The following is a 15,032-nucleotide window of genomic DNA, read 5'->3' as shown; positions in this document are numbered from 1 at the left end:
TCAGCTGCCCTTCCCCTTGGGATTCCTCCCTGTCAGCCAAGACTGGCTTGTGTAACCAGGCAGCTACTTCTGCTGTGACACCACAGCTCAATATGGCATTTAAACGCTGTTCTGGGTTACGCACCCTCTGCTGCAGGGAGTCAAGGGAGTTGCAGTGGTGGCTCAGTCTTTAATGACAAGAGCATCAGGGGTCAGGTCTGTGATGTCTCCTGGAGGAACAACCCGGAAGGCACAGATCAGCCTTTCCGCAGCTCACATCCTGGACTGTGCTGCTAGGACTAGTGCATTCCCTGCGGTAAGGGAGGGAAGCTATGTGGTCTGATTTCTGACTGCCGATGGGCCGTTCCGCAGCCCAGAGCCCACACAGAGTCTCTGTAGTGCTCAGCATTATGGAGATGCCACTGACACTGCCTGCCCCCAGATCTGCCCCAACATGCCTCCAGATTTGGGGCTTGCAAGCATTCTTGGTGGCCCTATGCATGGCCTGCACCAGGGAATTCTCCCCTTGCCACAGGCCAGGGGCTCTTGGGGAACGTCTACACTGCAGTTAGACACCCACGCATAGGTGCCAACTCCATGAGCACCCAAGGGGAAAAATTTGTGGATGCTCTGCACCCACCGGCAGCTCCCCGCCCTGCCCCAGCTCACCACCCCCTCTACTCCGGCTGCTCCCCTGAGTGCACTGCCATGCCCTGCTTCTCCCCCCTCCCTCCCAGCACTTGCGCTGCAAAACAGCTGTTTCGCGGGGCAAGCCTGGGAGGGAGGGGACAGGAAGGGGAACGTGGTGCGCTTGGGGAAGGAGGCGGGGCCAGCGTGGGGATTTGGGGAGGGGTCCAATGGGGCAGGGAGGGGCAGAGTTAGGGTGGGGACTTTGGGGCAGGGGTGGAGTTGGAGGGGACGCAGGCTCCCACAGGTGCAGAAAAAAGTTGGCGCCTGTGCACCCATGGCTGGCCCATGCCAGCTGACTCTGGCTCGTGTGGCTCGGGCTAAGAGCCTGTTTAATTGCAGTGCACATGTTTGGGCTCGGGCTACAACTCGAGCTCTGGGACCCTCCCACCTCACATGGTCCTAGAGTCCTGGCTCCAACCCAAGCCGGAACGTCTACACCACAATTAAACAATCCCTTGCTTAGCCCCCAGGCCCCACAAGCCCGAGTCAGCTGGCACAGGCTAGCTGCAGGTTTTTCATTGCAGTGTAGACACTATTCGGGCTTAAAGGGTTTAGGGGGTGTGGGAGAAATCACCTTTCACTTTCTAGCCTCCCTCTTGGTAACAATCCTCCCATTTGGGGCATCCCAGTCTCTCACTATGTGCTGTGATGGGGCCCTATTGAATTCACAGGGGGTTACTGTAGCCTGTGGGGGACAGAACAGGGCCCCAGGATTCCCCACTGTGCTCCTTGCCAGATTCTCTGTTCTCCCCCTTTTCACAGCCTTGCAGGAAGCACTGCTCCCCATCTCTTTTCCTTCCGGTTTCACCCTCTGCCTGACTCGAAGCCAAGATGCCTGGTGGCTACAAAGGCGAGTGCGGGGATGACATTGACCCCATGCCGTTCCTGAACCCTACTGAAAAGGAGAAGCTGGAGGCCATGAACAAGCCCTATGACATCAAGAAGTCGTGCTGGGTCAAGGATGAGAAGGAGGGTTTCGTTGCCGGGGAGATCCAGTCTGACAAGGGTGACCAACTCGTTGTGAAGACGGTGACCAACCAGGTACGGTCGGCTCTGTGAGTTGGATGTGAGAATGACAGCAGCTCCCGCTGGGTCACTGTCCTAACACTGCAGCTGCATCCCCAGTGTAAGCCTCTAGATTTCAGGGCCTGGTTTCTCCCTCCTCCCTCTATGGGGCAGAGGCTTAAAATCAATGGAAATCCATTGTATTCTCTGGCAAGAGGGGGAAGGAATCAGGCCCAGGAGTTAACTGACCACATAGGATTAGCCCTGAAGCCAAGTGGTGCTAGTCAGGATTACTCCCATGAGTAAAGCTTTGCAGGACCAAAACATTGTTTGTCTGAAGCCTCTAGCCTCCAGCACGCTGAAAGTGGCAGTGGCTGCCTGTCCGGGCTTGAAGGAGAGCTTTGCTGTTTGCTTTGCAGCTCTTTATGCTCATAGTTCCATGGGAAGGACGCTCGTTAACAGTCCGAGCATCTTCCACACAAAGCCTCCGGGGTTTGGTCTGATTAGAATGTTCCGGGCGAGGGAAGTCTGCTATCCCCAGAGTGGGCATGGCATGGCGAGCAGTCATCCCTGTGCCTGCCTCCCTGCCCTGCTGACGTGCCGTCAGCATGACCTGGCCTGAGCCGTGCTAGGGCTGGAAATTCAGTGTCCATGGGCCATTCAGGCCTGGGCCCTCTCTGCAGAGCCTGCCAACAAGGTGCTGTTGACAATAAGTGCAGGAGGGGTTGAGATATGGCTAGGCATCCATGAAGACCATCAAACCCATCTCACATAGCGTCTGAGGGGTGCTCACTGACCTAACACCTTTCAGTAGCAATTGAAAGAGGCAGAATTGAACCCAGAGGCCATAGGGCATAAGGCTCTACTTCCCATTTACCAGTTGCCTCGAACTCTGGTTCAAATATTCTGATGCAGACCAACCCCACTTACATATTGCTTCCCTAACACCCCCCTGCTCCCCTCCTCCAGACCCTCACCGTGAAGAAGGATGATATCCAGCAGATGAACCCACCAAAGTTCTACCAGGTCAGTGACATGGCCGACATGACCTTCCTGAACGAGGCCAGTGTCTTGGACAACCTGCGGCAGCGTTACAGCCACATGAGGATCTATGTAAGTGGAAGGCTCGCAGCGGACAGCCGAGTAGCGTGTGGCTATAACCATGTCAGTGCCAGGCACTAGTGGGTCAGAAATAGTCGCTGATGCCAGTACAGAGGCCCAGATCCAGACCTGAGTTACATCAGTGTAAATCTGGAGGCACTTTCTTCTTTTGGAGTTCCACCCCATTCAAACCCTCCTCCAGGCCTGCTTGGCTCTCACCTGCTTAAAGCAGATGTGGCATGTCAGGCAGCCTGGACTCTCACCCTCGCTCTGCCTCTGCATGAAATCAGCCAAGCTAATTCACTGCTCTGGGCCTCAGTTTCCCCATCTGTAAAACAGGGACAATGAATGACGCTGCCCTACGGGTGTTGGTAGCACTAATTCATGCTTGTAAAGCCCTTGGAGATCCCTGAGTGCAGGGTGCTAGATGAGTGTCAGCAGTTAGAGAGACCTGAAGTATCACCTGAGGCTGAGAAACTAGCTCTGTGCCTCCCATTGTGCCCAGAGCAAACTGGTTTTCCTCATGCTGGCTGGTTTCTCTTCTCTCTCTCACCCTCCAGACGTACTCTGGTTTGTTCTGCGTGACCATCAACCCCTACAAGTGGCTGCCAATCTACGGAGCCCGGGTGGCCCAGATGTACAAGGGCAAGAAGCGTACTGAGATGCCCCCTCATCTCTTCTCCATCTCTGACAATGCCTACCACGACATGCTCCAGGGTGAGTGCGAAGGGCAAACTGGCTTCCCTACTCCCCCGGAGCCTCTCTCCTTGTTCATCCCAACCACGGCTGCCCCCAGAGATCCCTCTGGGGCGGGGTGAGCTTCCCCCAGCAGTGAAAGTTGCTGCAAAGTTGGGCTTCACATGAAGTTTTGGGAGGGGAAAGACTAGCTAGATCCCTCCCTCCCCCCGAATCCAGGGCTCTGATGCCACAGAACCCTCCCATGGAAGGGCTCCTGCAGAGCATGTTCTGAAGACGGCACTTGCCCCTTCCTTGACAACACCATGGGTTAGGCTTCCCGGCGTGTCTGAGGGCAGAGGGGCAGGGACCAAGGGCGGTATCCCCAAGCCCAGACAGTGCATGCCCTGCAGGGCTGGTGCTTTGTTCCTAGGGGATTCTGGAGACCCTTGTTAACCCTGGTCTTGCCCTGTTTGTTGTTCCCCCACAGACCGTGAAAACCAGTCTATGCTGATTACGTAAGTATTCCTTGGGAGTCTTCAGCTGGTCATCTCCGCTGTGCCAGAGGGGAACAGGGCGCAGGGAGAAGAGGTGGAATTAGGCATGGGAGGGAAAGCTGTCCGGTAGTTGGAGCAAGGGCTGGCAGTCAGGATGCCCCGGTTGTGTTCTTGACTGTCACGGACTAAAGCCCCGATTGTCCTTGGGTGTGTGGGGAGCAAGGGGGACAAGAGCCTTTCCCCACACTTGCGTGCCCTGTGCGAGGACCAGCTGCAAATGCCATCCCTGGGCTTGGAAGGAGGGGGGGTGGAATATAGGGACTGTTCCCTTGATGCACCCCTGCGGGCCCTGTTAATTTTTCTGCTGATCCTCTGCAGGTTTAGTGGAGGCAAGATGCACGTTCCCCCTCTCCCCCCCAGTCTGCCCCCTTCCCATGCACAGATCGGTGAGCTCAGAGTCTCTCTGCGGTGTCCAGGATATAATGCAGCAAACTGGGATGATCCCTGCCTTCCCAGCATGGACACTGTAGATAAGTGATACCCCAGATTGCCCTCTCATGGCCTGGAATGGTCCTGCAGGCACCCTGCCTCAGTTTCCCTCTGAGTTCTGAGAAGAAAACACTTCTACCCAGTGTCTTCAAGAACAATATTACACACTTACACACAAAACCTTGAGCTAATTTATCAGATTAACCAGATTCCCTTTTAGATGCAGGGTTTCACAGCCCTCCTTCTTGGGGCTCTATGCTTCTGAGTTCTTCCTTTCAAGCTCAGCAGTTCCTCCTTGACTGGGCTTGCAGCCTTTTTTTGAGTCACCCACCCAGTCAAATAATCAGTCTCTTGATCCTTTCCAGGTGGGTCTAATAACTCCAAGCCCCTGTCTGCCAGAGAGGGGAGCTTTGCTCCCTCCCACCCCCCACTCTACAAGGCTCCAGGTCTCAGACCCTTAAAGGAACAATGCTCTTGGATGGCCCTAGATCTTTCCTCTGCCTTCTCAAGCTACTTCCCTGGTCTGTAAAGGCTGGAACCCTGTTACAGACACAGGCCGCTGCCAGCACACAGTATGGGCCATGTGTTGTAAAACTGTAGGGCAATGATGCCGATTTCTGCATAAATGTAAAACTCTTCCTGATGACTCTTCTGGAAGTATCAACTGTGCCTGATTCTCCTCTCGCTTACATTGGCCTTACACCCCTCCCCTATTCTTGACTTTAATGAAGTTACTCCAATTTTGCCCTGGTGCGAGGGAAAGCAGAATCAGCCCCGGTGAGCTTTGTAAGTGACCGTTCACATCACAGATGTCTTTCCCCAGAGCAACTGCCTTCAGTCTTTCCCCGCTCGTTCTTGGGAAGGCCAGTCCGCCCCAGAAAGGACTCGTGCCTGCAAACACACACAGTAGAAGCAATGTTATTTCTCTCCTGACACAGACAGATCATGTCTTACCTTTTGCTTGTTTCTTTTTACCGACACCTTGTTTCTCTCGTTTGTTTTACTTAGCGGAGAATCTGGTGCCGGCAAGACTGAGAACACGAAAAAGGTCATTCAGTACTTTGCCAACATTGGCAGCACGGGCAAGCAGGCTCCTGATGGGAAGGTAAGACGCAGGAACGTGGGCATACTGTCACAACAGTCATTCAGCTTCCCTTGGGAGAAACTATTCTTTAAAGAGCTGCAGGAAATGTTTGCAACCAAACCCCAAAGTCTTTTGTGTTTAGATTCCGAGGCCAGAAGGGACCACTGTGACCATCTAGTGTGACCTCCTGTGACCTCCTGTATAACACAGGCCACAGAACTGTTTTTTCTTGTGCAGGGATCCCTGGAAGATCAAATCATCCAGGCTAATCCTGTCCTGGAGGCTTTTGGAAATGCCAAAACTACCAGGAACAACAATTCCTCACGTTTTGTAAGTACCAGCCTCTCTCCTGACTTCAGTTTCGTTGGGAAGGGGGTGGGAGGGCTATGTCAATGATGCAACTCGAAAGCGTTCACAGAGGAAGAAGCCTCTGTAGGAGTAATGATAAGAAGGATGTATTTAGCACTTTGCATTTCCAAAAGACCATGCAAGCATTAATTACCCTGCATTTGCTAACTTTCCAAATCAAGCTTCATTGCATCCAGGTTCACTAAAACAGACACAAAAATAGAAAATCAAACATTGCCAGAAGCTGGGAATGGGCGACAGGGGATGGATCACTGGATGATTACCTGTTCTGCTCATTCCCTCTGGGGCACCTGGCATTGGCACTGTCGGAAAACAGGATACTGGGCTAGATGGACCTTTAGTCTGACCCAGTCTGGGTGTTCTTCTGTTCTTATGTACAGTAAGAAATACACATTCATATTAATGATCCACTGTATTAGTGACCCTTAGTGCTTATAGATCACATTCAAAATCCTTTGCAAGTGTTAGCAAATGAACCCACAGAACATCTCAATGAAATAAGTGAGTTTCATTCATCCCTTCGAACTGGTTGGGAAATCAAGGCATGAAGATTTTTTGATTCAGGAAATCCCTGAAGCACGTGCTTACGTCCCCCTGGAAGTCAGTGGGGTATATGCTAAAATACTTTCCTGAATCAGGACCAAAGAGCTTTGTCAAAGTCTCATAGCAGGTGCGTGAGAGTGTTCCTGGCTCCCATTCTTCTGTCGTTTGCACTATACAGCCTTGCCTCATGCTGTAACAATAAGACAGTTTCTTTAAGCTATACTAAAATATCCAAGAACAAAGGGATTTTTATAGATTTGAGCTGTGAAAAGACTAATCACTTCTCGCTGACTTGCACATTTGCCCCTGCTGCATGGCCCCTATGAGCTCTCAGAATCTCTCAGCTACTCCCTGTTTTTAGACAGATATCGCAACAAATGGCCTCCTCTTTCATTTTCTTATCCAGGGCAAATTTATCCGAATTCACTTCGGTACCACGGGCAAGCTGGCTGGGGCTGACATTGAGAGCTGTAAGTAGCCACATGAATGTTGTCATTTACTGCCCCCTGGGTCTCATCCAAAGGCCCTGGGAAAGAGTGGGAAAACTCCCATTGACATCAGTGGCCTATGGGCCAGGGTCTATATTGTATGGCCATCTTCTGCACTAGGGCAAAGCTGGAGTTAATTACATTAACTTGATTGATTTGCTGTGGTGAAAACAAAACCAGAATCTGGTCTCTGGTGAAAAGACCTGCTACAGTTACTTGTACTCATCATCATCAGGACAATGGCATGACTGTGGTATACTTAGGATTCTAAAAATAGCTTTCTAGGAATGTGCATTGTTCTTTGCACACATGCATTTAAAACCAAACTTAGAACCACATATCCCAGCTCTCAATGCATAGAGACCCCGGTGTGTTTCCTGGCTAGGGACTTTGAGAGGGCAGAAGAAAGAGAGAGAGGAAACATATGGACTGTTGGGTTTTTTTTCCTGGGAGATTCTTTATATCTGCCACTTTCAACTGGTCCCTGGTTTGCAGTCCTCTCTGGAGGTCATAGGTGGCATTCACCTCTTTTTTTGGACAAGGAGGTGTAGATTTCCTCCGAATCAATCAGAACTGCAGCCTAACTGGCTGTTGAGCAATGCAAGGAGCTCCTTCCCCCAACTTCTTTGCAAATGGCTGAATTTCCTGCCTCGGCATCATTTGCAAGTTGCAGCCTCAGCTGGTGTGACCAAGGGAATAAGAGACCAGAATCAAACGTAAGTCTCCTTCATGTCAGTGAGAAACAGCACCGTTGGACCAATGCACACGGGCATAGGACATGATGACTGGGCACAGGGAGTCTTTTCTATGGCTCTTTTTAGAGAGGAAGAGCATCTCAGAGATGATTAGTAGTTTAATCATATATGCAATAAATTGACTTTTCATAACATCCTTTGAAATGGAAAGAGCTTCGGGGCAGTCACATATCTGGAGATTAGAGTGGGGCTCTGAGAATCAGAAATCCTGGCTTCCTTGGACCCACCATTGACTTATGACCGTGGATAAGTGACTTCATCTCTTGCCTCTGATTCACCCATTTGGAAAATAATTATAATAAAACTGATCTAACTGGGAATGTTGTGAAGCTTACAAAGTTCTTTGAGATCCTCAGCTGAAGGATGCTCTAGGAGTGCAAAGTATTATACTTATTGTTACAGTAATGCTGGATAGAGTGAATGGAGAAGGAATTTGCTTCCAAAGGATACTTACTATACATGAAATTCTGGCTCCATTGACATCAACAGAGCCAGGATTTCACCCTATATCTTTTACCTATATCTGCAATCTTAACACAGGCCTGGGTTTACCAATGATCCCCTTTATATTTCAGATCTCCTAGAGAAGTCTCGTGTCATTTCCCAGCAGGCAGCTGAGAGAAGCTATCACATCTTCTACCAGATCCTCTCTAAGAAGAAGCCTGACCTGATTGGTATGGCACTTCTGTGTATATTCACTCTTCTTAACTCAGGCTTCCCTGATATGTCCTCTATTTCCAGGATGAGAAATTGATTTGCCAAAGCTTTGTTTATCAGTGGTTAAAGTAGGTTGACTCAAGAAGGCGACCTCTTACTGAAGCAGCTAAGGAGGAAGAAGACCAGGCCAGTGAATGAAGGCGAAGTTGTATTTCCCTTTCTTTAAACCCTGTAACTGACTGGTCTAAGGTGTGCCATGTAAGGTCTCAGCTGATCTGCTCAGGTTTGGTGCTAAGGTAATGAACATCAGGTGCAATCTGAAGCAATGGATTGCTAGAGCACAGAGACTGCTTATTTCCCTAGACATGGGAAAAACACTGCGGCTGAGGTTTTCAATGTTGCGTAAGAGATTTGGGTGTCCAGTTCTCATTAATTTTAATGGAATGGGGTGTCCACATCCCATAGTTGGTCTGAAAATCTCCGCTCTAAAGGAAGTCTCTCAGAAAGTGCTCCATTAGAGGTGGATCCCTGGGAAATGAAACTCCTTCTTCCCCTCCCCAAGTGAAGCGTTTTCCTTCTCCACCCATAGGTCCAGTGCAGGCACTGCTTTGTAAGGGCATTGCTATCAGACCATGTAATCACCTCTTGGTTTGCCTCCTTCTGCAGAAACTTTGCTTCTGGTGCCTGATCCCAAGCATTACCACTGGATAAGTCAGGGCGTAACTACAGTAGACAACATGGATGATGGGGAAGAGTTGCTTGTCACCGACGTAAGTCTGGAAAAATGAAGTGCAGGGAGGCTAAACATGATGCTCCTCCATGATCTCAGTTCTCTCTAGAAATAAGGGGGTAACTTCTTAATAGTGAGAGTACTTAACTATTGCAGCAACTTACCTAGGGATCTAATAGATTCTTCATCACTCAGAGATTGGGTTTATCTACAGGATATCTTCTAGCAACCAGAAATTCTGGGCTTGATGCAGGAGGTCCTGGGTGAAATTCTATGAGCTGCATTATTACAGACATCAAACTAGATTAATTATAATGGTCTTTTCTAGCCATAACACCTATGTACGTTCTTTGACTGTTTTCATACAGTTTTCTTGAAGGGCAATCTGGCTTTGGAAAGGGCTTATTAGGAATCCTTGCTCCTGACGGTGGTATTACAAGCACTGTTTCAGCTACACAGAGTTCAAACTGTCTCCAGCTGCGAATGTTATAGTGCCACACGACCCTTTAGAAGAGCTTCCCTCACTGTAAACGAGATGCTAGCTAGAGCAATAGCTTTAGGCATAGAATAGTCCTCAAACATTGAATTTTCCCATCAGATTCACATCTTTGTACAGTCCGTGTTCAGTTCTGTGATAGATTCACAAGACAGAGACAGGAAAAGGCCAGGTAGGTCATCTAGTCCCTTGCCTTGCTGTTGCTGTAGGGCTGTTCCCTACAATTAATTGACCAGTGTTTTGGCCAGACTAGTTTCAGGTGATAGGATGCCGTCACTACCCTTGGAAGACTGTGGTTGGTGACCTGCATTTCAGGAAATGTTGAGAAGGGTTCCCAAAGGTCAGGTGTTATTCCTCTCTGGTGTGACTCTACCAGAGCCAGTGAAGTTACATGAGAGATGGAAGCAGCTCCTTCTGTCTTCCATCAGGCTCTTTGTTTGCACAAGATTCAGGTTTCTGCCCAGTGTGGGGATTTCAACCAGCCCTTTGTTTATTTGGTACAGAATGATGAAATAGGTCTGAATTTGAAAATGATCTTTTTTTGTTTTAGTGGTGGTTGGTGTTTTACAGGCTTCAATCCTTTAAATGAAACAGCTGAGGTTCTCAGAGTCCTCCGAGGGGCTCTTGATGTCCCACTCCCCTGAATTTTAAAAAGGGGGCTTAGAAAATCTCAGCGAATGTGTTGGATTTAACTCCTTCTGTCATGAGACTGTTCAAATGACTGTTGCCGAGGGGGCAGATCCTCAGCTGGCATTAAGTGGTGGATTAAAGACAATCAGGCTACACTGATGTCCATCAACTGAGGATCTGTCCCAAATGACTTCCCCAACATGCTATCTAGAGCTAGTTTGAAGGGACCTCACTGGGCTGATCTTGATGGGCTGTGAAATGACTTTAGGTGTTTATAGGAAGGAGAAGTCCTCCTGCTTAAGGTGCAGGTTTATATTTCCCTTCTGTGGGTCTCTTTCCCTGCGTCCAGGTGGCCTTTGATGTTCTAGGCTTCTTTCCAGAAGAGAAGCTTGGAGTTTACAAGCTGACGGGAGGCATCATGCACTTTGGCAACATGAAGTTCAGGCAGAAGGCAAGAGAGGAGCAGGCGGACGTAGACACCACCGAGGGTAGGTTGGAGGTCACTGCTTTAAGTCAAAGTACGCCAAGGGAATCTACAGCTGACAGAGGAATAGATTGTTTTACTCAGCCAGTTCACTGATGTCCCAGAAAAGCTGCCCAAACCCGAGCATGTTTCCAAAGGATAAAAATGACCTTAAACAACCAACTGCATCTGAATCTTTAAAGTGAGCAGATGTGCTACTGAGACTGCCATTCACCACTCCAAAGGGGTGTCAGGCCTAGACAAGTGACTGAGCATTCAGCAAAAAGGCTTGATTGTTCCTCATAGACATCACCCTGCATTGTGGCTAGTATGGAGTCCTGGGGGAGTGGGCAGACAGAATGTCTCCTGGAGCAAAAAGGCAGAGCACCCCCTGCTGCGTATCTTTCTTGACTGGGCTCTGCTCCCTAAACTCCAATATGGCTGGCCAGCTCTGCTGGCCAATGTGTGTGTGGGGACAAAACGATAGCCCCTCCCCACCCCTTGTGGAATGCTGTGCTGTAGTGGTGAAACAGACTCTGCGCTTCCCAGAGTGCAGAACCCATAACCCCTTGCTAAACAACACAAACTGGAGACCAAGCACCATTCTTCTTCCCTTGAAGATTAACTAGGTTCCTCTTCTCCTTCAACAGTGGCTGACAAAGTTGCTCACCTCATGGGTCTCAACTCTGGAGAGCTCCAGAAGGGCATCACCCGGCCCCGGGTGAAAGTGGGCAATGAGTTTGTGCAGAAAGGGCAAAACATGGAACAGTGCCAGAACTCCATCGGCGCCCTGGGCAAGGCTGTCTATGACAAGATGTTCAAGTGGATGGTGGTCAGAATCAACAAGACCTTAGACACTAAGATGCAGAGACAATTCTTCATTGGGGTGCTGGACATCGCTGGCTTTGAGATCTTTGAGGTACACAAAGCAAGAGCCCCTCTCTCTGCAGTGGGACCCCTCTGTTTGTGAAAATATTTCCTTATCATCCTGCCCTCCTCCAAAATGTTACCTTCAGTATCCGTGAACATGCCAGCATAGTCAGTCATCGTCTATTGGGATAGGTCACTAAATCATGGGCACCAAACAGAGGTTGATACCCTTGCAGAAAACAACCATAGAGCACGTGGGGGTTAACCATGAGCAAATGACCACATTGGATCTCTCAGCTGCAGGAACCCAGCAATCAGGCCACTTTGTCTTAGGGGAAAAAAAGGTGCATGTTGTTCAGACATTCACTTACCTAAGGCCAAATTTTGATCTCATTTACACCGCAGAGAGAATCTGAAATAACTCTAAAGTCAGTAGGGTTGCTCTATACTGGCTCTGGAAAAACAGAGATCAGAACGTATCCCCGAGAGTGGATAATTTGCTTCTTGCCAGCAGCTGTGTTGTATTTGCAGCCTCTGGGGTGACATTTCAATGCATTGCTTCCTCCCTACTCTCTGCAGTTCAACAGTTTTGAGCAGCTGTGCATCAATTTCACCAACGAGAAGCTGCAGCAGTTCTTCAACCACCACATGTTTGTGCTGGAGCAGGAGGAGTACAAGAGAGAGGGCATTGTGTGGGAGTTCATTGACTTTGGCATGGATCTGCAGGCTTGCATTGATCTCCTGGAAAAGGTAACTTTCCCTGACCTGAAGGAGAAGAGCGGGGAAAGAATGATCTAGAACAGATGCAGAGAAGGGCTACTAGGATGGTTAGAGGAATGGAGAACTTAGCTCTGAGAGCAGACATAGAGAGCTCGGTTTGTTTAGTCTAACCAAACAAAGGCTGAGGGATGCTATGACTGGTCTGTATAAATACACCAGAGGGATAAGCACCAGGGAGGGAGAAGAGTTATTTCAGCTAAGGGCCAATATTGGCGAAAGAACAAATGGCTATTAACTGGCCATCAACAAGTTTAGACTTGAAATTAAATGAAGGTTTCTAACCATCAGAAGAGTGACGTTCTGGAACAGCCTCCCCAGGGGAGCTGCCTTCCAAGACTGAGCTTGATAAGTTTATGCAGGGGACAGTATGATGAGACTGCCTACAATGGCATGTGGCCTATCCACGATGGCTAGCAGCAAATATCTCCAATGGCCCAAAGATGGGACACTAGGTGGGGAGGGATCTGAGCTACTTCAGTGAATTCTTTCCAGGGGTCTAGCTGGTGGGTTTCACCAACATGCTCAGGGTCTAACTGATCACCCTATTTGGGGTAAGGAAGGAATTTTCCCCATGGTCAAATTGGCAGAGACCCTAGGCTTTTTTCGCCTTACTCTGCAACATGGGACACAGGTCACTTGGTGGTTTGAACTAGAGTAAATGGTGGATTCTCGGTAACTTGAAGTCTTTAAATCAGGGGTAGTCAATTGCTTTTTGTCAAGTTCCAAATTTCTTGATCAAGGTATAGTCAAGAGCCAGACACTGGAGAAAATAATAATTTATAATAATAATAAATAAAATAACAATCATGAGAATAATAAGTACATAAAAAGACTTTGGGGTCCATTCAAAAGCATCTGGCGGTCTGGATTTGGCCTGCGGTCCACCTCCTGACTAGCCCTTCATGATTTGAGGACAGAGGTTTTTAAGGTCAGGCTTGACAAAGCCCTGGCTGGGATGATTTAATTGGGAATTGGTCCTGCTTTGAGCAGGGGGTTGGACTAGATGACCTCCTGAGGTCCCTTCCTACCCTGATAGTCTATGATTCAGTAACTTAGCCCGAAGTTAAGGGGTCTATTATGGGAGTGGGTGGGTGATGTTCTGTGGCCTGCAATGTGCAGGAGGTCAGACTAGGTGATCACGAGTCTGCTCAGCTGCACATAATTAAATTACTGGTCAATAATCTTGCCATAAGTGGCAAACTCAAATTAGAGGTGAAGCTGTCCGCACTCACCACTGAGAAGGCAGAATGGGCTTCTCTCATTTGCTTCTACCTTGTGATCCTCTTTCTTCCCCCAGCCCATGGGCATCTTCTCTATCCTGGAAGAGCAGTGTGTGTTCCCGAAGGCCACAGATGCTACTTTCAAGGCTGCCCTCTATGACAACCACCTAGGCAAATCATCCAACTTCCTGAAACCCAAAGGAGGCAAGAAAGGGCCTGAAGCCCACTTTGAGCTGGTGCATTACGCTGGCACGGTACGTCCGGAACAATGTTATTTTTGTTGGCATATCATCCATGAAGATCCGGCTATCTGCATGGGTCTGACCCCGCACTCGCTGAAGTTAACGATGAAACTCCCACTGACTTCAGTGGAAATGAAACCAGGACTGCACTGCAAACTCAGGCCTGTTAGACCCATGCCTGTGCTCGGTGTTTCAGCATCCACATGGCACTGGGTCATGCACCAATCATGTCATGCTTTCCAGGCATTTGACATATCCCAGCACAATGTGCCTTTTATGGGCCAAATTCCCTGCTGGAGTAACCTGGTGGAGCTCTGCTGCCTTCAACAGAGCAGCACCAACTTACCCCAGCAGGGAATTTAGTCCTGCAGGGTCTAATTGAAACACATCTCAAAATGCTTTATAACAACAACAACAACAGAGATAAATCACAATCTAAAACTTCAGCTGGGCAAATGGACCATCAATGACTCAATAGTAGCGCACTTTAGTGGGTTATGAGTAGCAAGTCAATTGCGCCGGTCAGGGATGGTCTACCTATACTTGGCCCTACCTCAGCGTGGGTGGGATGGAGTAGGTGACCCCTCCATCCCTTCCAGCCCTGAATTTCTATGACACTTCAACACACAGGGCTCAGGTCTGATAAAAAATTAACTCCTTAGAAAAATTCTGGAAGCCATTCTCTCCCCTCCAGTACCAGGACTTTGTTTCTGGGAGCACAAAGGCTCACAGGACAGTTACTAGGCGAGCAAATCAGCCAAGGGATTAAATGAATTTTTGCTTGTTTCTCAAATGTTGCCAGAAGATCCTGAGTCCTGGGGTTCGCTGCCGCTTGTCTAGTCTTTCATGGAGACTGTGTTGAGCAGCCGTGCCAGCGCTTAGCCACAGGAACAGTCTTTATGCATTTAACCAAACTCTGCCGGTTATTCACGCACGCGACCGCACAGACATTCTGACAAAACATGATCACAGCATGAATCATAAGAGCTTTCTGTGTCTTAGTCACATTCAGGAGCTATTGCCATTCCGGGATCACACATGGGCATTTAACATTGGCATTTGTGTTAGACTACGCCATGCTAAATTCAGATAACACCAACGGATGGGCCATGTTGTCCCCTCTGGCAGTGGCTCCGGGTGAATGCATATTAGGGAAGTGTCTGACCTCTGCCTGCAACAGGCCTCCATCCTTGAAGCCTGCCAAAGCTCCTCCATCAGGGGAACATCTGCTTTCCATGGCAAGAATCCCTAAACCCACAAGACTTCAGT

At 49.0% G+C, this 15,032-nt stretch overlaps 1 protein-coding gene across 1 annotated transcript in view; it reads left to right on the top strand.

Moving 5' to 3' along the window:
* The first annotated feature begins 235 nt into the window (after positions 1-235).
* LOC127057622 (myosin-16) overlaps positions 236-15,032 on the top strand; it is a 49,126-nt gene continuing 34,329 nt past the window's right edge. Inside the window, exons 1-14 of the mRNA XM_050966546.1 lie at positions 236-295; positions 1,432-1,710; positions 2,644-2,787; positions 3,336-3,492; positions 3,941-3,968; positions 5,445-5,541; positions 5,758-5,850; positions 6,839-6,902; positions 8,251-8,349; positions 8,999-9,102; positions 10,538-10,676; positions 11,302-11,570; positions 12,101-12,271; positions 13,599-13,775. Of these exons, the coding sequence (XP_050822503.1) occupies positions 1,501-1,710; positions 2,644-2,787; positions 3,336-3,492; positions 3,941-3,968; positions 5,445-5,541; positions 5,758-5,850; positions 6,839-6,902; positions 8,251-8,349; positions 8,999-9,102; positions 10,538-10,676; positions 11,302-11,570; positions 12,101-12,271; positions 13,599-13,775 (1,752 nt within the window). The 5' untranslated portion in view covers positions 236-295; positions 1,432-1,500. The remainder of the gene's footprint in view (positions 296-1,431; positions 1,711-2,643; positions 2,788-3,335; positions 3,493-3,940; positions 3,969-5,444; positions 5,542-5,757; positions 5,851-6,838; positions 6,903-8,250; positions 8,350-8,998; positions 9,103-10,537; positions 10,677-11,301; positions 11,571-12,100; positions 12,272-13,598; positions 13,776-15,032) is intronic.

This window comes from Gopherus flavomarginatus, chromosome 9, assembly GCF_025201925.1.
Source record: "Gopherus flavomarginatus isolate rGopFla2 chromosome 9, rGopFla2.mat.asm, whole genome shotgun sequence".
NCBI lineage: Eukaryota > Metazoa > Chordata > Testudines > Testudinidae > Gopherus > Gopherus flavomarginatus.
The sequence above is the reverse complement of the archived record's forward strand: the minus strand, read 5'-3'. Positions and strand labels throughout refer to the sequence as shown.